Raw genomic sequence first — 25,393 nt, forward strand, 5'->3', positions numbered from 1 at the left:
CCCCTCCCCAGGCCACCCTGAAAGACCTACCAGTGAGATAGGATTCAAACGTGCGAAGTGGAATCCCTGTGATGCCCAGTGATGAGAGGGTGGACAGGAGGATCTGATGATTCACCGTGTCAAAAGCAGCTGATAGATCCAGCAAAATAAGAACTGATGATTTGGAATCAGCTTTTGCCATCCGCAGGGCTTCAGTGACTCAGTTAAATGGCCACTCCTGAAACCTGACTGGTTAGTGTCCAGTTTGTTGTTCTGTGAAATAAACAATGATACCTGGTTGAAAACAACTCGTTCAAGGGTTTTCGCTATGAATGGAAGGAGAGAGACAGGTCTGTAGCTATCTGTAAGTGAAGTGTGTAATGTAGGTTTTTTTGAGCAGTGGGGTTACCCGAGCCTGCTTGAATGCAGTGGGGAAAGTGCCTGTGTCTCTTAACATAATGTTTAAACAAATTTAAACCAGATCTAAATACATGTATATGTATATGTGGTAATTTTCATGATTTAAGCAGTTATCATAGTTATTATTATTATTTTGAGTAATTGTGAAGTTCTAGTCAATACTAAACAATTAGCAGACATCAACTTTTCACCATTCCCTTCACAGCTTTCCACCCACTCCCTCATTTCTCTTTCTTTTCCTGTGCGTTTCTGTAGGTGACCATATGGGAGGCTCTCACTAACACTCGTCCAATTTCTCAGCCTCCGCTTTATGAGGAGGACTCTCAGCTTGAGAGGTTTGTGTGTGTGTGTGTGTGTGTGTGGGTGGATTCAGTGTTGAGTGTGAGGATGTACTTATGATTGTTCAGCTGTTTGAAATGTGATTGTGTGTCTGACAGGGCGATTCAGGAATCTCTGTCCTTGTCGTTGGCTGGAGAGGAGAGTGGCGAGTCCGATGCTGGCCAGCCGTTATCCCCGTCTGATCCGGCCCTCATCTCACCTCCGTCTTACATCTCACTGACCGAGCCTCGGGCGCCGGGAGCATTTGCTGTGGCCACCAGTTTTGATGAACAGCTACGTATTGCGATGGAGCTTTCTTGCAGAGAACAGGAGGAGTTAGACGGGTACGAATGACGGAGAAGCAAAAAAATGACAAAATCCAAAAACATAAGCTCTATTCCCAAACCTACTGAGCTAAAATCTGGACAGGGTTTTAAGGCATCATTGGCTCCTGATACGAAGCCTGTAGCCTGTATGAAACGGCTGGCTGCAAATTTACACTGCCACAAAATATCTTTATGGGTAAATTGCATGTATCCCAAAAAAAAAAAAAAAAATTATGTTTTGTTTTCTTTCTGTGTTTTGCGCTATTTGCACCCAATAAGCACATATACTACACATTTTTCATCCAAGAGAATTTTCTTTGTTTTTTTGTTTTTCTTTGTTCTGTTTCTTTCTGCTATATACAACCTGACAAGCACATTTATTATACATTTTTCATCCAAGAGAAGATTTTGTTTTTGTTTGATTTTTTTGTTTTGTTTTGTTGCACTATTAAACAACATGACAAGCATATTTACTATACATTTTTTATCCAAGTTAAAATTGTTTTATTTTGTTTTGTTGCACTACATACAACTCAAGTACATTTACTTCACAATTTTCATCCAAGATTTGTTTGCTGTCTTTTTTTGTTTCATTTCTTGTTTCATTTTGTTGAGCTGTAAACAACCTGTGATTTACTACACAATTTTTACCCAAGAGAAATTTTTATTTTGTGTATTGTTTTTTCTTTGTTTCGTGTTGTTGCACTACATAGAACCTGACAAACAGATTTACTGCACTTTTTTTTTAATCCAAGATTTTTATCAATTTTGTTTGTTGTTTGTTTCATTTTTTGTTTTTTGTTGTGCTATATATAAACTGAAAAGCACATTTACTACACATTTTTCATCCAAGAGAAATATTTGTTGTGTTTTGTTCTTTTCTTTCTCCCCTTTTCCACTTGCAGAACCAATTTCAGTCACAAAAAACATTAACACCTATTGTTATTTTGTATGTTTTCACTGTAGCGACTTAATATGAGGAATATTCCACATACCCCATGTGTCATCACATTAGTTCAATAGAGAATATGTTTGTGTGTTTCCTCATTTGTATCAGCCAATAACACTCCTCTTTTTGTTCCCTAAAGAAAGAGGAGGGAAGAGGAGGAAGAGCTGGAGAGGATACTACAGCTGTCTCTCACAGAGAAGTAACTAGCAATGCTTGATGTGGGTTTAACAGAGTAATTTATTGGTTGTTTTTTATTTCTGCAATGTTAAATTCTTCTTCTAGATTCATCACTCTTTATTTCATTTCCAAAATAATAAAGATGGAACAGAAAGAGGAATCGGAGAGAGAGTGTGTGTGCCAAGACTGAAACTATTCATAAGATAATCAAAGAGCACGGCATGAAAATGTGAATGATATCCTCTCCGTTCCACTGAGTCTTTTGAGTGATAAAAGGTCAACTTCAACTTCATTGTATAATGATACAGATGAAAATGTGAATATGAACATTGATGTCTATAATTCATAAAGGTAAAGTACTGAAAATACTATTGCATAAAATAATGAGTATGCTTATGGTGGATGACAATAACATGAAAGTCTTAAGTATTAAATGTTCACAACAATGATCTCTGTTATGACGTTTTTGTGTGCATGGGGAAGCGACCATCTGAGACATATAGACAAAGAAACTGACCGGAACACCTAAAATGTATTAGTATCACTGATGTAAAGGGAATTCGAACAGCCTTTGCCTTCAGAAAAACTGCTCTTCGCACAGACCATGCGTATACATGTGTAGTGGGATTTAGCTGCAGAGTTCCTCTGTAATACAGTGTTTCTATTATTATTCTTGTATACTGCTGTCATTTTGTTATATAAGACAACTGAATCATCCATTACATCTGCAGCAAATGAAAAGGTATTCTCCACTAGGTCAGTGACTCTCAATCAGGGGGCCGGGGCCCAAACTTTCAAGGGGCCACAGGGTGGTTGAAATAATTTTTTTAATTAAAACAGTTTTACATTTTAAAGAATTCATTAAAATGCTACAAAAAAATTATAATCCACCAACCTGTGTGTGTGTGTGTGTGTACTGGTATTCCCTATGTTATGGGGACCGAATGTCCCACAAAGGATTGTAATACCTGTAATGTAATATATATATATATATATATATATATATATATATATATATACAGTGGGTACGGAAAGTATTCAGACCCCCTTAAATTTTTCACTCTGTTATATTGCAGCCATTTGCTTTTTATAAACCTTGTTGGGACATTTTTTGGTGAGCTTATAAATTAAGTTTTGTAAATTAAATAAATGAGCTTATAAATTAAGTTTTAAGTTTTTTGAAAATAAAGTTTTGTGTGAGGGGTAGGGTTAGGATAACGGGATAGAAAATACAGTTTGTTCAGTGAAAAAAAAATCATTATTAAATGTCCCTATAAAACATGGAAACCCAACGTGTGTGTGTGTGGAGATGAAAACTGAAATTATTTCCCCCTCAATAACTTGTTTTTATTGAAGAATATTCCAAATTCAGAATCTTGAATCATCACATAAAATCTTGTTTAAATTATTTGATATTATTATTCAATATGTCAGCACTGCCTGATTGTGTTAATAAAAAGTTTGAATAAAGCAAGCAGCGATGCCATAGAGCAGAAATACCAGAGGAAATATCAGGGTATTTTGTGTTGAACAGTGGGGGGCCTTCAAGTCAAGTTTTAGTTGACCGATACAGACATGAATATTCAAGATTTAAGTGTTATGCTAATTCATTTACAAGTTAAAATGAATTTGGTTACTTCTGTTCTATAAATATAAAAACATTTACACAGCATCTTAAAATATTCTGAGAAATATTTTATGTCTGTCTCCATGGAGGACATCCTAGTCTGCTCAACATAAACCTTTATATGGTTCTCAGCTCAACATCATAAGAAATACTTATGTCATTGTTAAAAATTTTGTTATGGTATTTCCTGTTTACTATCACTATTAGCTGGGGAAAAGCTGTTGTGGGAAAATGCTTCATTTAATAATTAATGGTCTCATTCATTTACACGCTTTTATTTATGGTATACGGACTGGCTGCATAAAAATTAATTTAACAGCAAGTTGTTTATGAGGGCCCTTTGAAACATATGATCACGTGACTCATAATGCTAATTTAGGTGGCAAGACGACTCTCCTCCTGACACAGCTAACCCCTCTATATCCCCTACATAGCAATCTCTGAGTAAATCGGATGTATTAAGAAACGAAAATGAGCTCAGGGCCAAATTGCAGCCCGCGCGAGGGATATGGAAGGCCATAAGGGCCAAAAACACGTAAGATTTAACACGTCAACAGCGCGTATTTCAAGTCAAGTTTATTTTTACAGCGCTTTTCACGATACAAATCATTGCAAAGTCTAATATAACACCCAGATTTCTGACTGTAGAGGAAGTAACAGTACACCCGTCTAGTTGCAAATTGTAATCCAAGAGATTCTGTGTACTGTCTTTTGGCCCAATAAGTAATATCTCGGTCTTATATGAATTTAATAGGAGAAAATTATTGGTCATCCAATCTTTTACATTTTTAACACATTCTGTTAGCTTAGATAATTTAGAAGTTTCATCTGGTCTTGTTGAGATATATAGTTGAGTATCATCGGCATAACAGTGGAAACTAATCCCGTATTTTCTAATAATATTAACGCGTTAAATAGGTGTTGTTTACGTGTGAAATACGCGAGTTTAACGCGTTGTTGACGCGTTAAAATTCATGTGTTTTTGGCCCTTTTGGCCTTCCATAGAGGGAGCCCGCAGTGTCGCAGACTGACCGGTAGGAGGCGCTCGTCTGTGCAGCGCTCACGTCTCAGCTCCGAGCGCTCGCTCTTTCCACAGCACATTGTCTGTGCGGCCTCGACTTCCTTTCTGTGCGGATTTCATGGCGAGCCATAGCGCGGAAGAGTTGATTCGCCTACCGTGACCACACCGACCCGTGCATCCACCTCCAGAAACGCGTTCTTTTCGGGTGAGAGGGGCGCGTTACCCTGCTTTTGGATGATCTTTGAGCCATTACTCGCATCAGACTGTCGATTGTGTGTGCTGTGAGCCCGCCGTGTGTTATTATGACTCTGTTCCTCTCACTCTCTCTGTCTGTCTGTGTTTAATGTTTGGTAACGTTAGCTCAGTTAGCAAGCAGTCCAAGCGCCTTTCTCATTGTGTGTGTTTACAGTCAGAGAAGCAACGAGAGACGAAAGCGGTTAAAAACCACTAATAATCTCGTGTGTTTCGCTCAGCGTGTGCTTTTGGGGGTTTATCGTGCAGTCGTTTGCATTGTTTCTTGCTGCATGTGCTAATTAGCTAGCGCAGGGCTAACTGAAGAACTCGCAGCGAGCGAGCGACGCGACAAAACTACAACGCCCCCGTTCAAACGAGCGAACCAAGCCGCTGGGTTTAACGCGACTCTTCCAGCGACCCGACGCCTCGCGGGGTTTGTAAACATTTCACATCATTTGCGCGCTCTTCTGTAACGTTAGCTTTTCCTTCCCTGCTTCACACGGGCTTAACTTACATGAGCAACAAGAGCGAGACATATTTCAAAGGAACGAGACCGAAGTTAATCGCGAAGTGCTCACGATGCGGTTTTCCTCAACTGAATGTGTTTCCGAAAACACGTTCATTTGTTTATTCATTCGCTCGTTTTACAGTTATTTAGACTTTACGTGTCATTTCAGTGAAATGGTCCTAAATAAGTGAGTTTAAAACTAGATGGAGCCTATTTGAGGCGCTACAGCATTAAAGCTAGCTAAGCATCTCTTTCAAAAGCCTCGGATGATATTGTGAATGTCTGTTTTATATTTTTTATTGTAAAAGATGCTGTTTCTAGGCTCTGTGCTTATAACTAATGCTTGTTTAACGTTAAGGTGTGATTTTCTTTTTTTTATACTTATCTGCAGTGTTGGGGGTAGTGCATTACAAGTAACGAGAGTTACGTAATCAGATTGCTTTTTTCAAGTAACTAGTAAAGTAACGCATTACTTTTTTTAATTTAAAAGAAAATATCTGAGTTACTTTTTCAAAAAAGTAATGCCAGCTACTTTGTTTTCCCATGTATTGACTGACAAGTCTCCTTTCCCCGTACTGGGAGAAATCGGGAGTACAGAGGCGTTGTGTGAACATGTTACTGTAGTTCTAGACTAAATGTGAATGTGCATTAATTCATCCCACTCACAAAAAACTGATTTAGTATTCATCAAAATGAATTAAAACAGTGAAATGCAAACTCAGAATATGACGCAAACCTGCAGTAATTAAATGTTAAATAGCACAAATGTATCTAATCCCATTTTATTAACCAATGTCTTTGCTGCTGACCATAAGCAAAAATTACTTTAGAGAAACTTAACAATTGTGCTTAGTTTTTTTTATTGCTGAAGAGTGTTTCTTCTCCTGCGTTCTACTGTACAGACGTGAATTTACTTTTCCTTCAGTCTGAGGTTTATTCATTACACTTTTTGGTGTGAAAGGGCTTTTATTTGCTGTAAATAGAACTTCTTATATTAAAACAATCAAGCCCTGCTTATATTTAAAAAGTAACGCAAAAGTAATATAACATTACTTTCCATAAAAAGTAACTAAGTAACGTAATTAGTTACTTTTTTAGGGAGTAACACAATATTTTAAAAGTAACTTTCCCCAACACTGCTTATAAGTAACATTAATTTGACCACCTAATATGTATCTACAAATGTGTTAAATTAAATTTATGCATTTAGCAGACGCTTTTATCCAGAGCGACTTGCAGTGCATTCAGGCTATACATTTAGGTGTGATTTTCTCTTTTCAGCTGCCGTTATAAAGTCCGTGACGTCAGCAGGGTAGTTGGCTGGCTTTGACGTCATCAGGTGGGTAGTTCAATTATTTGACATTTTCCCACCACTATCTTTTAAGTATCAGTCATTTATGTGGGCGAAGGAGAACCTTTTCTAGAATGAGTTGTATTTTACACTAGACAAAGTGCATGAGGTGTTTGTTTTGGCGTGATGGTTGGATGTGGTGTGTTCAGTAACTCAGAACGCTTTTGGTCTGAAGCTTGTAACATGCGAAATTCATCTTTGCAGGTGTTTTAAGGATTTTTGGGGTGGTTTCTGGACTGAACGCTGTGCTGTGTCCCCTCACCCTCTCTTTCGGCGTGTTGTGGCTGTAGCTGGTCTTACTGAAGAACTGCCAGTCGATGGCTCTGATGGACAAACACAAAGTGAAGCGGCAGAGACTGGACCGCATCTGTGAAGGTGAGAAGATAAGACTAATGCAACCAGATGAGATGGATAAAAATAGATATTATTGACTATCAACAACCCACGTCTCTTTAAAGTCAACATGAAATAACATTTGCACCATTTTACATCCATAATGTGGCTTGTGAAACGAGATACTCGAGGACAACGTTTAGGGTGGGACTTGATTTCATCTGGAAATTGATTGGGTTTGTTGAAAGTGGGTGTTACATAGTTATCAGTTAACTGCAGACACCTGTCAAGATATTATGTTTTGATGAAAAAAATGTATCTGTTTGTTTTAATGTGCACTGGTGGAACATTCGCAATAAGACCATTGAATGTAATGTTGGCTTTTAGATGCACAGGCCTGGAAAGCATTGCATTTCAAGTCTTTCGCTGAGCTTCAAAAAGTGATGTATGTATGTATTGTCCTAAATGTATTCTTATACAAATGTTTATAGAGTAGGCCTAGTGGGGCTGCCCCCTGATAGTGACTAACCATTAGTCAACGAGAAGAGGCTTATTAGTCGCTTGGTCGCAGAAAAAAAATTCCACAGGAAGTGGCAAAGTCACGTAGTCCATGACGGACATCCAAACGTTCGTTTCGTTCATCGACCTCAAATGTGGCTTATCATCTGAAACATGTAAGCAGTAGGAACATTACATGGTTAACATTACACGTTAACGTTAACCTAGAAAAGTGTGTACTATTAACGTATTTGTGCGGAGTGTGGAAGCTGAATAGTTGCACACTCACTGTATGACCGTTAACTTGGAGGCACCAGTGCGATCATTTGCATTTAACTTAAAATACTCTGTCATTTTTGCTCATACAGAGTAATACATCTTTTGAATTTGTAAAAAGTTTACTTTTATGTGTGTGCACTCACAATAACAGAACGTTGTGCTTTTGTAAAATAATGAAAGCAAACAAGGTGCGCTTTCTGCCATCTAGGTCTCTGTGAACTTGAGTACGTCGAAAAAAATGAACCGAAACAGTGCTTGCCTCACAGACATGAGAAATATATCTATAGAATCTATAGAAAGTGTTGTCGACTTCATCACTGCAGCCGAAAATACAGAAAAAACTAGCTTATCAATGAATTATTATAATGTTAAGGCAGTCTTCTTGCTATTTTTTCCCTGACGCATTCATAATCATTACCTCTGGCGGTGTGCTGTGGCAAGTTTTATCCATGCGCTGATCGGCTATAAGCAATTAAAGGCTCATTGTTATGAATTATATGGTTTATTAATATAAACGTGCGATTAGTTTACTAACTGCTAAAAATGAACGACTACTAGTCGACTAGAAAAATCTTTGGTCGAGGGCAGCCCTATAGAGTAGTGATTAATTATTTTGTGTGTGTGTGAACCCTGAGCAGGGCTTAAAGTTCTCCGGCACCATGCCGAATCTCCGGCGTGCAGCATTTGGTTGCGGGAAAAAATAAACCTACATTTAAAAAAAATATATATATCACTTTCGAGTCCATGAGTTCGCCTACCAGTGGTACGAGAGGAGCACTGTTTTCACTCTCAAGTAAACTATCATTATTAGCCAATCGGAATTTTTTTGCTCTTATAAACATGAGATGCGCATAGTAGTATCCAACTGCAGAGTCGCAGCCCTGATGAATGGAGAAGTGCGAAATGCTGCGAAGGCGCAATGGTCAAAGATGTCCATCTAGCGCATATTTACATAGAAAAACTTAATTAAAAAGCAGCGGAGCTTTGTAAACGGCTCAGAGTAATCGCGTCATCTCCATAAGAATGATATGATTGCCAGAACAAATTTACCGGGATTTTTGAAAAGGTCCTGTTCACACATGATCTCTTAATGGTAATTTACCAGTAAAGACCGTATGTGTGAAAAGGGCTAAACTCTTCCTCTGCATATGCTGTGAATTTGAATTGCTTAACGTTCATCTGTGAAAACAGTAGGGATGTAACGATTAACCGCGAGCCGGTTGAAAATAGATTTAAATGTGACTATTCAAATCGGTTGAGATGGGGTAGAGATTAGGGGTAGTTTATATGAATGTATGTCTGAGGGGAACTTACTGTCTTTAGAAAAGTTTAGATGGTATTTTTTCTTTTCATCTTGCCTCTGTATAAAGCATATTAAAGTTCGTAAGTGCAGCACTGCTTTGTTTACAGCGGAAACAAAGGAAACGCTGTAAGCGCCACCTGCTGGCAGAGAGTGAATCTGCATCTCGTTCGGCTCGTCTGCTGTTTCTGTTTCATGCAGATATTTTTTATGTATACTTTCACAAAACTGAAGTCAAACCATTCTGTTTTTGCTTCCAATTTCGAAATTATACAATCTAATTTAGATTAAAAACTGCTCATGTTGCATGTATGCAGCATCTTTGTTTGGATCATGATTAAAATGCAGTGGTTGCCTCATTTTAAATGGAAAGAGCACAAAGAAAGCCTTATTTTGTTTATATGAAGAGATTTATTTTATTTGTTATTTGATTTGGGGCTTGTTTTAAAATTTCAGTTTAGTTTTGTTATTTACATTTACATTATATTTAAATTTTGTCATTTAGCAGATGCTTTTATCCAAAGCGACTTACAAATGAGGACAATAGAAGCAATCAAATCCAAAAAAGAGCAATAATATGCAAGTGCTATATTAGTTTATTATAGTGTTATATTTAAATTTCACAAAGAAATGTGCAGAATTTTGTCCAAGCAATAATAAAAGGACACATTTAATTTATAATTTGTCTTAAATCTCATTTTATAAAAAAAATCGTGAGTTGAGTGAATCGTTACATCCCTAGAAAACCGTGTGCATTCTCACTAGATTAACGTAAATCATTTATAAACCTTTGCCATCACAGGAGAATACATCAACCTATTTCTAAATATGCCATGTATTGTACATCGCAATTTCAAAATAAAATTGTCTGAGTTTGCATGTGGCCAAATGTGAACATTTAATGGATTTAAACATCATTTAATCACACTGTAAAGTGAAATGTCTCGAGGCTGTTGGTGACCTCTGCAGGTATTTGTTGTAAGACATAATGTACTCAAGTTGGTTATGTTCATATTATGTATAGGCATATTAAATTATGTATTTTAACAGTGTTGTTCAATAAAACCATGTAATTACTTTATTTGAGACAATTATTATTGCCTCATTGTTAGTTTATATATAAATAGTCATACTAAAGCCTAGTTTTCATATAGGTCTGTTTGTGTTACTAAAAAATATCAGATTACTCGGTTGTCAAAATAATCAGTAGATTACTTGATTACGAAAATAATAGTTACAGCCCTAGATTAGTTAAAATATTTCAAAATACAACTGCATTGTTTTACTTTTTGACACATATTTTGTCATTGAAAATTTCTTAAGTAGTATTAAAATATTGTCTCGTTCTAGTGAACCAAGTATCTGTATTTTGTCTCATCTTGTGAGCTAAGTGTATTGTCACACCCCTAGTGTCGATAAGTGGTGATATAGCTCATAATTTTTCAAGTGTATGATATAGCTTTCATTCTTCAGGTCAACCATATATTCATGAAAAAAAAATCAGTTTAAATAAGGAAAGCAATAACTTTGCAATATTATCCTTTCAAATGTTAAAGTTGCCACAGTCATGGCATGCTGTCCCCCCACTTAACCACTGATTTCTAGTCGTGTCCTCTTTTGGAAGACCAAACAAAGTATTTTTTTTTTGCTCTAACCCCTGCTTGAGTGAATCATCTGGCACTGTCAATACTGTCAGTGTACTATGTGAACTAGCAAACACTGAGTGTTGGATGGGTGATATGGTTGTTTCTCGAATGTTTGGCATGTTTGTCTGAGATACAGGAGTTGCGAGACCGTTTGAGCTCTGTTTTCTTATCATTCCCCCATCTGTCTGTGTGCGCCGACACTGGAAGCTGAAACATTCACACTGCTGTTATTAAACACCAGCGCCTGTGTGTACTTTATTAAATAGTTCATTACTACTGAATAAACTTAACTCCTGTCCATTTGACACTTTAATACAATCAAGCGAAAGCTAGTTCTTTAGATTTGGCAAATGCAGTCTCATCTCATAAAGATGCTCATTTGGAGGTGTGTAATGAACAAAGGAGGCAGGCTGCATATTAATGAATCAGCGTGCTGTATATTGTAGTCACTTATGTTTTTGGCATGTGTAACTACTCATCAAAGAGGAACTCTGACGCCACATGTATATGATGTTGATTTTAGACTTGCTTGCTAAAATTTAAATAGGACCAGGATCAGGAAACAGTCCTCCATAAAATGCGCTGGATGCGCACTGAATATTTGGTTTGAACTGTTCTGGAACAGTCTTGTAAATACAACTTAACCACTGATTTCTAGTCGTGTCCTCTTTTGGAAGACCAAACAAAGTATTTTCGCTTTCACAACGAGAAACACCGCGTCTTCACGACATGGCAGCGGCGGCAACAACAATACTACAGCGAGAATCAAAGTTACGCCTTTTTTCTTTGCGTGAACATTTGGGCGGCGTTATGCAAATCTCCCCACACAGTGACGTAGACATGTGGGGGCATGTTAGAGTGAGCCATTTTAGGAAGGCGTGGACGAGTCTTAACTTTTATAAAGAATATCTCTTTGGGTTTGAGACTTTAGTCTTTGCAACTTTTGGGATCTTATCTATTCACGAACAGCTTGTAACACTCCAAAGAGAAAGGAAAACTTGAAATGGCATCATATGACCCCTTTAAAATCAAAAGATGGGACAAACCTTTTAGCAGGCCATATGATTACTTAAAGTCTTTCTTGTTTAATTTTGTAATTTTTAATAAAAATGCCTGAATCTTCCAGTAAAAATTTAGACTTTTGCAGGACTTTCCAGTCATTTGTATTCTGAAAAAATCCTTGCTCTTGTAAGTTCGCCTTCATCTACCTCCACATCTAAAAAACCAAGAATCAAGTTCCCACCCTATAATTTTATTTATTTTTTATTAATCTTACACTCAAATATACATTAAAATGCAGAAGAAAAGATCTGTCGCTTTTGTTACATTGTGATTTTATAAGAGTTACTACTTTGTTCTGGCAGTCGAATGACGCTTAATAAATTTGCTTGATAGGAGCTTTAATTTGTGTCCCTAATAGTTTTATTGTGGTAACCATTTTATAAAAGCAGTAAGGCCTTAAAGACTGTGCTGTATTTAAAGATGAGAATTAAGCATTTACTGAATGCAAGAATACAGAATTCAACACTGGCTGAAGGCAGTCGTTACAGAGCAAAAGCAAAAATGGAAATGATTCTCGATTTCCACACTTAGCTCACTGTGCCCTTTCCAATGACAGTGTTAACCATATGGTGCAGCCTCTTGTATTTTATTGCTTAATTGTGGCATTTTAAATGCTAATTTAGATAGGGAGAGTGTCATGTGCCGTTAAGCAATTTACATAGAAATTGTAAGCGGCAGCTTCACTGTTTGTTGCAAGTCCCATCAGCTGTTGCCTCAGGTCAAACCTTTCTATTAAGCAAAGCAAGCCATTTTTGTATGCAGATAAAAATCCTGTGAGAATATTTAGTGTCATTTGCTCAGGGAGTAAAAATTTTGCATTGCAAAAAATTTGCTTGTCTTAAAAAAAAAAAAAAAATTAAAAAAAAAAAGATCTGGCTGATAATTTTCCAGATAATTAGGCTACAGTTTTATGTTCAGTTTTATGGCTACAGCTGCAGATGGCAATGATATTCATCCAAGTGGACAGCAAAAGAGGCTCTTCTGGAGGGGGCAGGTGGAGAAGATAATGGAGGTGTTTCTTCAGAAGAGCAGGGTCATGTAGATGCGAGCAGAATGTGACTGTCTCTTTAAAAAACCGACAACTGCCTAACTGCGTCTAGTGCTGCTTGTCAGTGCCGTGGAAGTTCGTGCTGGTTGGCCAGCACTCAAAGCCCAGGCCTCTGATTGGACTGCTGCTGCGGGGGAGGGGCCAGTGTGGATGACATGGGAGATGGGTGTCTGCCAGGCAAAAACAGCCTGACACTGATTGTAAAGGGTGGAGAGAGAGAGAGCGATAGAAGGAGAGGAGGGGAGAGAAGACAGGCGCGTGGATTTCATGATGCAAGGTTTGGACCTACATGTACCTGTTTGATGTTAGGTGTGTGTGTGTTGCTTCGAAGATGCAGTAATTCACATGGGTGTGGTGTCAGAAGCAGGCATAGTTTTCTTTTTTGCCGCGTCTAGTGCGTGTCCTTGCAGCTTGAGCAAGAGAGAGTGTGTGTGTGTGTGTGTGTGTGTGTGTTGGCCAAGCAGGAGGCAGGGTGTGGTGCAGCTGTATTATCATCCACCCACCCTTCCCCCCCCCCCTCTCCTTGAGACCGTGTGTGCGTGTGAGGAACATGTGGGGGGGGTGAAATGGCGAGGGAGGGAGAGCTAGAGAAGGTTTGGGAGGGGGGTGAAGCGGAGGAGAAATGAGCGCTGAATGAATGGCATTGTTTGCATGGCCATGCTTGTGTTGCGGCCCTCTCTCTTTCTCATACATCCTGGCGCGGACTCAACACACGGCATCTGTGCTCTCAGCGCCGCTCTCGCCGTGACCCTACAGCAATAAGTGTTTGCATTGTTCCTTGCGAAAGCACCGTGGACTGTGAATTTTGCAGCTCTGTTGCCTGTTTTATATATTATGTTTATTCTGCCTCCCCAGTGCTCTTTTACCACCATCACACAATGCGTGCTTTTCCACACAGCACTGATTTGCAGGAAAAGAGTGCAAATATTTGTCTTTAAGACCTCATTATGGCTCACTCCTTAATCATTCACCATGCACGGGAGTGTGATAGCACGAGTGTGTTTTAGTGAGCATCACGGAAGCGTCTTACCCCACCCCCATCTCAGCCGCCAGTGCAGCAACACCTGTCAGTTATGGAAGGGGGGCGTCGGGTCTTAAAATCGTAGAATGTAACATGGCTGTTCAGATCATCATCACATTCGGTTTTACACTAGCATCGTTTAGTAGAAATAGGTTTTGGGATTTGTGAGTTCTTGGATGAATGGTTTAACGCCCTTTTCCCACTGCTATTCTTGGATGAGTGTGAAAATGAGATCATAATTATATGATGAGCAAAATCATCACACCTCGTTATGTGATATTTCTGGTACGTGAATTGCATCTCTTAAAATGGCCAGTTTTGGTGAAGCCGTGATGAATTTTGCCGATTGTAGCACTGTTTGTTATGTAATGCAGTTTAATGATCGTGGTGCACAGAGCATCCTGATGCATGATGGGAATCTGATGACACAGATCAATTAAGTTCTCCTATTGCATCCTTTTATGTCTTGTCCCGAGAATCCTGTTTCTTGTCATATGTTTGTCCCAGGCTAAATTTGTTTTTGCATTTGCTCAGAAATGTCCTTCCTGTAGTTGTTCTGTATTTGGCTGTAACAGGCAGAAGTTCCCCATCGTCTGACATATCAGCTACCCTGCTGATTTAAAAGAATGTGCAGCCATTAACAAAAAAAGCCATCACTGCATTTTTTGCAGTTTTGACTGTGTACTAAAATACTTGCTTTCACATATTCACCGTTTCTGTGAAGTCCCTGTCACGGGCTGTGTATGCAGTGAATACAGTGCTGCTTTGTGAGAAGGATGTTTGTTAAAATAGTTTTTGGTCTGTTGTACCAATTTTCTTTAATTTGTCATTCTGTCTTGTAATGATGCTGTATTACATTGTCACTGCGGCTTTTATGCTGTGTTGCCAACAATTTTGTGTGCATCTCGCAATTCAATCTAAAAAGTGTTTACAGTGCTTTAATGTGCAGAGATGCATTTAAAAGTGACAGGTTCTTATTAGGCATGTTCAAATCTACATGTTCTCAAAATGGACCACTACACACTTGATCAAACATGTTTCTTAGGGGTGTATAAAAGGTAAATTTAGACTTTAAGTGGGGAAATTGATAAATGGTCAGTTAATAAATGTGCCAAATAGCTGAACTTTTTATTGCACATTTCGTGATATTTACAGAAAACTGATATCTGCAGATTATCACACAGGTCCCTCAAAACACGTATTTCAAGCAGTAGTGCTTTAAATTGGATATTACAATTAATACTGTAATAGTTATTCTGAATATGTTGATGTTTAAGTAACTTTCAAACCTTGATGGTGTTTTGTTACTGTAGTAATATCACTATGAATAGAGATGTGCAAAATACTTATTTTACCACTAGATGAAGTGTTATGGAGAATGCAGGGCTCACAAATGTTGAAATTTACATGTCATCTTAAAGGGATAGTTCACCAGAAATTAAAATGATCATTTACCTGCCTTCATATCATTCCAAACCTGAATGGCTGACATTAGCAAAAGCAGATATTTTGAGAAATGTCTCTAATTGAAATGGGCTAAAAAAAAAAATAAAATTCACAAACATTTTTCAAAATGTACAAAATGACATAAGGGTGAGTAAATGATGAGAGAGTTTTTATTTTTGGGTGAACTATCCCTTGTTTCTATATTAAATTGAAAGCTTTCTATATCTAATATATTAGACCTTAAGTGGTTAGTGATGGTTTAGTAGGATGAAGACAAAGATAATTTGGCCTCCAGTCTGCTGAATGTAGGTCATTATGAGTCATGTGAAGACTCCCTGCCCCCTTTCCTCATCTCCTTCCCTCCCTCTGTCCCCTGCTCACACTTTCGTTTGTCAGGTTGGGGGGGTTGGGGTGGACCCTGGAGTTATTAGGAGCTGTTGTCTTGCCTCATAGTCGTAACAATCATAAAATTGTTTCCTGGAATTTGAGGCCTCTAACATTCAAAATTTAACAAAATTCTCTGTGGCATCGCAGTAGTTTGGAGTCAAGTGTGATAGACTTTTGTTGATGTAAATCTTCTATTTGGTAGAAATGCTGATAGTCTTGAAAGGCTTGGAAATATTTGGTTTGGCCTCTCATGAGTTAGGCTGGATAGTTATTGAATGCTGCTTAACTGTTGGCCAGCATGGCTCTGAGGAAACTGAAAGGCCTTTTAAAATCAGTCAACCGATTATTATACGTACCACCTAAGCTGATTCAATGAACCTTGAAGTAAATGTCGTCTTGGTTGCAGACCATGGCAGATGCTGCTGTTGTTTATTAACATGACTAGCATCCATAAGCCAAGCGGGTTTTAAAATGTCTGCTTATAGACACATGTAAAGAACACAAATATGAAGTTTTGTTGTGGGCATTTGAACAAATTAAGTTCCCATTACATGTAATAAATGATTGAGTAAGGTCATTCTTGGTGTCCTGCAGGCATTCGACCACCCATCCTCAATGGCCCCATGCACCCTCGTCCTCTGGTGGCACTGCTGGATGGGCGGGACTGTACGGTGGAGATGCCCATCCTGAAAGACGTGGCCACCGTGGCCTTTTGTGATGCCCAGTCTACCCAGGAGATCCACGAGAAGGTAATGTCACAGGTTGTGCCCATATCCCAGCCTTTATACAGTGTGTTTCATAGGTTTTTTACTCTGCAGGTCTTAAACGAGGCTGTTGCTGCTTTGCTCTACCACACCATCACGCTCTCGCGAGACGACCTGGACAAGTTTAAAGGTCTTCGGGTCATTGTGAGGATTGGCAGTGGGTTTGACAATGTTGATATAAAAGCTGCAGCAGAGCTGGGTGAGTTTTGTTCCTGTGTTGTGAAATGATTGTGAGTTCAAGTCAAACTGACTTGTTTGTATTGGTTCTTTGTCTTAAACAGGTATAGCAGTGTGTAATGTGCCAGCCGCGTCTGTGGAGGAGACGGCAGACACCGCAATGTGTCTAATTCTGAATCTGTACCGCCGCGTCACCTGGATGCATCAGGCTCTGCGCGAGGGCACCCGTGCCTCCAGCGTGGAGCAGATCCGGGAGGTGGCAGGAGGCGCAGCACGTATTCGAGGGGAAACGTTGGGCATCATTGGACTGGGTGAGTCCTGACGTATTTTACTCAGGGCTCAAAGAATCAGCTCAATTAAGGCGAGAGCGAAAACTTCTATACATATAAAATAACTAGAATATAAGTTGTATTACTAAATATGAAACGTGACAAACTGCAGGTTTTAATTAAATATTTATTTTAAAAAAGCATGACACTACAGGCAAAATCTTTTTTTTTCTTTCTTTTTTTTTTCCCCGTTCCATGCACAGGTCAATTTTGAGGTTGTGGGCTTTTTGGCTCTTCATAATGTGTAGTTTCAGACTAGTTGAAATAAAACATCCAAAATTCACATTTAAATTTTAATTTCAATGCACTGTCTATTTGCATCTGTTGATTTCAATTACAGTACATATCTTTAAAGGCCCTTTTCCCCCTGTAAATCTCCACTTTAATAGCACTTACACCAAACTTTATAGTTTTATATTACTGTTTATATATTTTAAATTTTTTTAAAGGGTTTGTTCTAGTGCTGTCAAATCGATTAATCACATCCAAAATAAAAGTTTGTTTGCACATAATGTGTGTACTGTGTATATTTATATGTATATATAAATACACAAACATACATGTGTGTGTGTGTATATATATATATATATATATATTAGGGCTGCACGATCTATCGAAATATCGCAAATGTAAATATCGCAAAATGCATATTGCTAGGGTGTGCGATATCTGAATAATTTTAATAATAGGCTACTTAAATCAAAATATTGCAAAAGGACAAAATTTTAGTAGCACGCGCGCACAAGCCGCATCTCGATCAGCATCTCTTCAGTTCTGCCGCACACGGCAGAGAGACGCGATTCAGACGGCCCGCCAACACCGAGTTGATTCGTCTTTCACATCTCCTCATGTTTGAACAGACACACACACAGAATTGTCAATAGTACCCGTATATCGCAAATGTAAATATCGCAAAATGCATATTGCTAGGGTGTGCGATATCTGAATAATTTTAATAATAGGCTACTTAAATCAAAATATTGCAAAAGGACAAAATTTTAGTAGCACGCGCGCACAAGCCGCATCTCGATCAGCATCTCTTCAGTTCTGCCGCACACGGCAGAGAGACGCGATTCAGACGGCCCGCCAACACCGAGTTGATTCGTCTTTCACATCTCCTTATGTTTGAACAGACACACACACAGAATTGTCAATAGTACCCGTCTCGACGATCATTCTCGTTAACGCTGTCGGTTATGTTTTAAATGAATGTAAACAGCTGAGAAAGAAATCGGATGTGTATCATTATACTGGATCCGTGCAGTCGGTTTTAAAGGGACAGCATTCTATAAATACGTGCTGACAACAAAACAGCTATAACAAAGATAATCTAAATTTAATTCATACAGTGAACACTATGCAGTGTTATTTTACACTTAATTATTACATTTCTGTACCTGAATACTATTGTTTATATTATCTATATATAATACTATTGTTTATACTTTTTTTCCAAGCACTGTTCACTTGCCTTTAATCATGTTTGAACTTTCTCAGACTATAGTTTTTGCTGTGGTATATGAAGTACTTAAAGTGTGTGAAAGCAAAGTTACAATTATATAAAATTAGTGTCATTAATTGTTTTTGTTTGTATGTTCACACTGATGTTAAAATGACATTTTCTGATTTGTGACATTACTTTTTATGTAATGCTAAAACACTGCTGGTCACTTTCAGAAGTTGTAGTGATTCTTTGTTTTCCAAGAAAGAATGTGAAACAAATTGGGTATATAATTTTCATTTTTAAATATTTTTAAATATAATTGAAATTGATTTTACACACTTTAAGCAATATCGTATCGCATATCGAATATCACATTTTTTAACAAGGTATCACATTTTTCTTCAATATCGCACAGCCCTTATTTATTTATATATATATATATATATATATATATATATACACACACACACATTTTTTTATTTCATGTTAATTATTTATAGTATACATATAAATATTTATTACATTTCTTATAAATATTCATGTGTGTGTTTATATATACAGATAAATATACGCAGTACACATGCATATATTATGTAAACAAACTTTTATTTTGGATGTGATTTAATCGATTTGACCGCACACTTTGGTCATATAATTTGCCAGATTTTAAATATTATATTCCTAAAATCATTGCAATTTTTTATTCACCGTATTATTTGGCAGTATTTTCTAATTACTGTAGTATGTAAATAAAATAAAACATGAATTTAGAACCTGGCTTCATCCAATGTTCATATTTCTGCAAATGTATGCAAATTAGTGCATCTTCATTTTCATAATGTCATTTTCATATTTAAACATAACATTTTAGAAAACCTGTAATACAAAAAATGTTTGCAATTCTTAATGTAATCAATCAAATGAGGGTTCATGGTGTTATCCATTTATTTTTTGTATTTTTTTTTTAAACCCAATTTACATGGTGTCTTGTTTTAAAATGAATCATCAGTGAGAACCTCAATCTAATCTCAGATTTTAACTGATTTGAGGTTAGTAATGTGGTCCAAACTGAGACTAAAACGATTTCTTATGATGGCTGTTTTCAGGACGTGTTGGCCAAGCAGTTGCTCTGAGGGCAAAGGCCTTTGGGTTTGGAGTGATTTTCTATGACCCATACCTGCCAGATGGGGTGGAGCGATCACTAGGCCTCCAGCGCATGGCGACACTACAGGACCTGCTCATCCACTCAGACTGTGTGTCGCTACACTGCAGCCTAAATGAGCACAACCACCACCTCATCAATGACTTCACCATCAAACAGGTACGAACACAGTTCTCCAGCAACACTCTTCTCATTGAACAGCACTGTTGAAGCCCATTAGTTCCCTGACTGCTTTTGGCATGAAACTGGGTCTCTTTTTAACATCAGAGTTTGATTAATTTGCTTCATGTGAAAGCTGTTTTCTGAACTTGGGTTTACACAACGGGACCACACCCATTGCGTAAAATGTAGGACTGGATTATGGTTCATGTGGACTCCAGTGCGGCTCGCAGTTGGTCTGACGACAATCTGGCCTGATATTCAAAAGTAAACCGGCGATGCCATGTGTGTTACACAATTATTTTTAAGATAAATGGGAAAAGTTTTTTTCTTCATTTCAATACAACACGGAGAGAACAACATTCTCTCTGCCACAGATATGGACTCTAAAGAGAGCAAAAATAGTGAAAAAGTGATGCAAACAGTGTCGTTACTTAACTGCAGTTGTTGCTAGATAGAAAATGCTCTTCATTTGAGTGCAAAACAGCTTGCTGTAAAAAGAGACCCGTGGTTTCAGGAGACTGATGTGGAAATTAACTAAGTGTGAAAACTCTTATAAGCAGGTTGAATTTGGCTTGCTTTTAATATCTATCAATGATTTTATTTGTAGATGCGTCAGGGTGCTTTCCTCGTGAACACGGCGCGTGGTGGTCTGGTGGATGAGAAAGCTCTGGCCCAGGCTCTGAAAGAGGGCAGAATTCGGGGAGCAGCCCTGGACGTCCATGAGACAGAGCCCTTCAGGTGAGGGACTCAAGTTTGCTGTTTGCTTTCATTATTTTTCTGACTTGTTACTGCTACTGTAATTTTCTCACTTCAGTTTCACTAAACTACTATTGCTACAATTGGCCTGTCAAAGCCCACACGCTGAAGTAAAAAAAAAAAATCTTTCTATCATGACACTTAATTCCATTTTCTTCTCCAGTTTCTCTCAGGGCCCACTAAAGGATGCCCCAAATCTTATCTGTACCCCACACACATCCTGGTACAGTGAACAGGCCTCAATTGAGGCCAGAGAGGAGGCGGCGCGGGAGGTGCGCAGAGCCATCACAGGTCAGAAAACCCTAGTTTTGCATGAGTATTCATTTATTTTCTTTGCATATTGTTCATTCTGTAATAAGTGTTGCAAAGCATGCCAGAGTACTAGAAAGCATTTAAGTATTCATGTGCAGCTCTAATTGAGCTGCAGCAAGTTTTTTTTTGCCAAGGTGGCAGTTTTCATCTGTGACACTGTGTCTTTTGTCCGTGCAGGTCGTATCCCAGACAGTCTGAAGAACTGCGTGAATAAGGAGTATTTGATGGCAACCTCTCAGTGGCCATCTATGGAGGCCACCACCGTGCACTCTGAACTCAACGGAGCTGCAGCGTATAGGTAACTACACCTCCATCCTGACTGCCATTAGTGCTTTTACAGTATCTGATCGTATCTGAGAAAGTGAAAACATGATTGTGTCTCTTGCAGGTTCCCTGCAGGGCTGATTGGCGTAGCAGCAGGCGGGCTGCCTGGAGCTGGGGTAGGAGTGGAGGGCATTGTGACTGGATCTCTGCCTCTGGCCCACGGCATCGCCCCGGTCTCACACCCGCCTCACACCCCATCGCCCGGGCAACCCTCCAAGGCCGAGGCAGACAGAGACATCCCTTCCGACCAATAGCATCCCAGCACATTCCATCTTTGCCCTGATCGATGCCCTTTCACCTCACCCGGGGGGACTGACGCCCCTGCTTTCGATGTGATTTTGGGTCACCCCAGTCCAACAGAACATGTGTACAAACCCAGGAGTGAAACCCTCTACCCTGAACGTACCCCTCATTTCCACCCGCTCTATCCTCTGTTGTATACTTTGGCAGAAAGCAATAACTTCTCTCAAGGATTCAATAATTGGGTTGATGCACACTATTTCTAAGCTACGAAATCCCAGTTTTTTTTGCTTTGTATCTACTCTGGACTAGTTGGAGTTTGTTTCCGAGTAGTGTTTCTTACATTTCTGTTCTTTTCTTATCTGTTTTAACAGGCGTGGAAATAAACGCATGGACCTTGTTTTCTTTCCTTTGTCCCCTGCCCATCCTCCTCCTAGCATACATTTGTAAAACCTTCTCAACCTGTCCCATCTTAGCAAACGTTTGATCATCAAAACACAGTAACAGCTGGCTAACGTCTTTGATTAGATTCAGCAGCCATCAGCAATTATTTCACAGCTGGTGTTCAATAACAGAGATCAAGGCTAATGGTTATGGCCCGTGGCTAAGAGTAACAGTCCAAGGGAAGAGCTCAGATGTTTCGCGTTCCTCTCACTCTCTCTTCACGTGGAAGGCATCTTCTAGAATTGTCCAGTTTCTCTCTCTCTTTTTGCGGAAACCAAGAGAGCTTCGCCCCCAGAGCTGTTGGGGGTTTGATCATGTGCTCCACTTAAGTCACAAGATTTACAGCGTCCGTAATGCCTGAGATCTGCATAAGTGTCACTGAAATCACATACGTGAGATTCCATCGTCCTGTGATGGCCGAATTCATTTTATTTTGTGTGCTGCTTTGTGAACAGCTTGATAATGATGATGGGAGATCGCTCATAGGCAGCCAGCTTCATAAATGAAAGTTTCAAACAAAGCCATATTCATGCAGTGTATAACATTGCTGATTTAACAAGACACAACTGCAAGATTTGTGACACCTTAAGCCTACCTTCAAAAAGACAAAAGAGGCTCATTTTACAATGTGTGCGTACAACATTGACCTCCGCTCGACTCATACTGAGATCCACCATAGCTAAGCTGATAACATTGGCACCTTTTTTTATTCGTAGCCATTTGAAAAGATTTGCCTTGTTTTCCATATCTTCTCTCTGTCCTGGATTATCTCTTGCTGTACTTCCTCCTCGTGCCTCCTTTTTCCGATTAGGCCTTCTCTTTGTGACGCGGCGAGGCACACTTGTCCACCCTTCACCCACTCGTCCTCCAACTGTGTAGCGCATCCGCCCGCCCTGCCCTTCCTCCTCCCCACAAGGCACTTAAACTCTTAACACACTCAAACACATTTTCATACAGACCTGGTTTAGGCGAGCTGTGCTCTGGAGGCTACAGTACCATTGAAGGCCAGCAGGTGGCGACGACTCGCTTTCCCCCTCAGGTTCACGGCTGATTAATTCATTCGTTTCTTGCACAGAGAGCCTCTTGAAGGTTTAGGAGAGATTCAGTCAGACCTGTTGTGGGCCGCACCATATGTCGCTCAACGTCGACACTCTTCCAGATACTCAGGATGGGTGATGTGCCGGCTCTGCGCCACACTAAATTAAAGCAGGTCATTTACCCAGAGCTTGACATTATCATGGCTGTCTTCTATGATATCAGCCTTCGCTTTCTCTGCGTTTTCACCATTTAGAGCACAGGAGATAAGGTGGAAAGAATGTAAAAGCTAGGTCACTGGAACGCTGGTTGCTTTCCAAAGAAGGCAGGAGAGTGTCTCGGGGTAGCCTTCTGTCTGAAGAGAAAGGCCTTTCTAGTACCTCAGTAACAGATATTGAATGTATGCTCAAATCTTTCTCGCTTTGTACAGCTTTTCTTTTTTTTTTTTTAGATAATAGGTTCCATTTCTGAGGGGGTGTGTATGCGTCTGCATGTATGTGACCGTGTGTGACTGCTTATCCACTGCATCAGTTATTCGCAAAGCTGTTTTGTTTTCTTCCTCCAAGCATAGGATGTCTATTGTTTCATTAGATGTAGTTTGAATCTCAGGCTTTAGCTTTAGGAAGTTCTCGATCTGTAATTTTCTGTATAAAGGAGCACAGTTTCATGTCTTCGTCGAGATGTATGCTAATAAACGGAGGAGGTTTTGAAACTCGGGTAGATTTGCTACCTGCAAACAGGCCGATTTTGATAGCTGTCGTAAGTGTCCCGAATGGTGGTCGTCCTCAGTTGTCAATCCTCTTGGATTCATGCATGATAATGAGATGGTCGTACCTATCAGGCCCCTCCCCCTCGCTTCCCCATTGGCTACGTGTTGATGAATTTTGAGTGACATGCAGCTTTTCTTAGACTGAAGTGATGCCCTTTATTCTCGTCAAGACTGTAAAGTTTCTCTGTACTACAGCATTTTTGAATTTTTCGAGTTTCTTCTTGCATTATCGTGGTGTTGCTTTCCCGTCAGCATCATCCAGCTTTGATATGAGATGTGCACTGTGTGTTAAAACCAAGAAATTAGAAGTTTTGATCTAGTTTGTGTCATTCAGTGTTCAACATGTTGTATTGAAACATTTCAAGACGAGTGTTGTTGGATACTATGACCCTCAGCATCCCGTTTCCCGTCTTCGTCCTGTGCTCCCCTTGCGGCCTTAATGTCGTAGATCGTGGTGGGCTTGGTGAATCTGTTTCTCGATGAAACCCCCGACCTCTCCTCTTTCCCCAGCAGACACACATGCAAGAGAGTGGAGGCTGTTTTCTTTAGCCATATGTTGCTCATATATCTGGAGAACACAAATGGCTTTCACTTTGAGGTGTGAAATGCTCAGGCACTATGAAAGACCCTTTCAGGAGCCGCCGATGTGGTTAAATCTAGTCCGTGAAGGGAGGCTGGAGAGGACAGATATGGACAGTCGGTTTCTCTCTCAGGGTTCTAACACACAAACACACATCCCACAGCCACCAGTTACACTCTTAACTCCATCCCAATGAAGATCGTGTTGTAGATCTCCGGAGCTCTCTTACACAGTCCATCTTTCAACAGTGAGTGTCCCTCTGTGATAGTTTTCCTTTCTATCACTCTCTTCTCCTTTCTTTTTGCGTATTTGTCGCACTGACACCTAACAACAGAAGAATGAATGTTTTAATAGAACTGCGTGTAACGTTGAAGTTGGGAAATGTATTTTTACAACATGTGAACTTTTTATTCCTTTCTCTTACCTTCTTTTTGTTGTGAATTGATTTTTTCCCCCCTTTCTCCCCATCACCAGACTGCAAAAAAAGTAAAAACCACAACAAAAAAAACACAAAAAACACAAAACCTGTAACTAGGCTCTTAAGCTTTACTTTTGTTTTTGTTTACTTTTTTATTAGAAAACAATCATGTTTGTGATGGTAACCTCTGATGGTAAATTCCACAAGGTATTTTAATAAAATCCTAAAGATTAAACCCTTGGTCGCTCACTCTTTTCTGACATGTCTTGAAAAGCTGAACTTTTTTTATTTTATTTATTTTGCTGCTTCTGTAATGTGACATACTATTCAAAAGTTTGGGGTCGGTCAGTTTTTTTTTTTTTTTGAAATTTTTACATTAAATTATCATAAGTGGCAGTAAATTTATTTACAAGGTTTCAGACAATTTTTTTTAATTCTCTTCTTTTGAACTTTCTATTAATCAGATCTGTTTCCTGTTTTCAAAATTGATCAGAAATGTTTCTTGAGCATCTAATCAGCATATTAGAATGATTTCTGAAGGATCATG

The 25,393-nt window shown here is 39.0% G+C and overlaps 2 protein-coding genes across 5 annotated transcripts in view; both read left to right on the forward strand.

Annotated features, from left to right (window-relative positions):
- LOC107557682 (ankyrin repeat domain-containing protein 13D-like) overlaps positions 1 to 2,715 on the forward strand; it is a 25,851-nt gene extending 23,136 nt beyond the window's left edge. The window contains exons 14-17 of one of the 2 annotated variants that reach the window (XM_016241172.1): positions 655 to 734; positions 837 to 1,061; positions 2,132 to 2,210; positions 2,312 to 2,714. In XM_016241172.1, the coding sequence (XP_016096658.1) occupies positions 655 to 734; positions 837 to 1,061; positions 2,132 to 2,195 (369 nt within the window). In that variant the 3' untranslated portion in view covers positions 2,196 to 2,210; positions 2,312 to 2,714. Of the gene's footprint in view, positions 1 to 654; positions 735 to 836; positions 1,062 to 2,131 lie in introns of both variants that reach the window. The other variant, XM_016241171.1, reaches the window with a different exon arrangement.
- A 2,161-nt stretch (positions 2,716 to 4,876) lies between these two features.
- Positions 4,877 to 24,873, forward strand: LOC107557683 (C-terminal-binding protein 1-like). Of its 3 annotated transcripts, none has more exons than XM_016241173.1 (11): positions 4,877 to 5,022; positions 6,841 to 6,898; positions 7,115 to 7,285; positions 16,525 to 16,679; positions 16,749 to 16,893; positions 16,976 to 17,182; positions 19,751 to 19,965; positions 20,576 to 20,706; positions 20,888 to 21,015; positions 21,214 to 21,334; positions 21,425 to 24,873. In XM_016241173.1, the coding sequence occupies exons 3-11, from the start codon at positions 7,228 to 7,230 to the stop codon at positions 21,612 to 21,614; spliced, it is 1,350 nt and encodes a 449-aa protein (XP_016096659.1). In that variant the 5' UTR covers positions 4,877 to 5,022; positions 6,841 to 6,898; positions 7,115 to 7,227; the 3' UTR covers positions 21,615 to 24,873. The 3 variants fall into 3 exon arrangements, with proteins under 3 accessions (XP_016096659.1, XP_016096660.1, XP_016096662.1); XM_016241174.1 differs by lacking the exon at positions 4,877 to 5,022 and adding an exon at positions 5,466 to 5,484; XM_016241176.1 differs by lacking the exons at positions 4,877 to 5,022; positions 6,841 to 6,898; positions 7,115 to 7,285 and adding an exon at positions 13,228 to 13,353.
- Positions 24,874 to 25,393: the final 520 nt, after the last annotated feature.

Source organism: Sinocyclocheilus grahami, unplaced genomic scaffold (assembly GCF_001515645.1).
Source record: "Sinocyclocheilus grahami isolate Dianchi unplaced genomic scaffold, SAMN03320097.WGS_v1.1 scaffold614.1, whole genome shotgun sequence".
Lineage (NCBI taxonomy): Eukaryota > Metazoa > Chordata > Actinopteri > Cypriniformes > Cyprinidae > Sinocyclocheilus > Sinocyclocheilus grahami.

Excerpts from the sequence above, each read along its gene's own strand:
- LOC107557683 (XM_016241173.1), top strand. The coding sequence starts at position 7,228 with ATGGCTCTGATGGACAAACACAAAGTGAAGCGGCAGAGACTGGACCGC. Across the intron at positions 7,286-16,524 it reads ACTGGACCGCATCTGTGAAG|GCATTCGACCACCCATCCTC; the intron begins GTGAGAAGATAA and ends GGTGTCCTGCAG. Across the intron at positions 21,016-21,213 it reads GGTGCGCAGAGCCATCACAG|GTCGTATCCCAGACAGTCTG; the intron begins GTCAGAAAACCC and ends TTGTCCGTGCAG.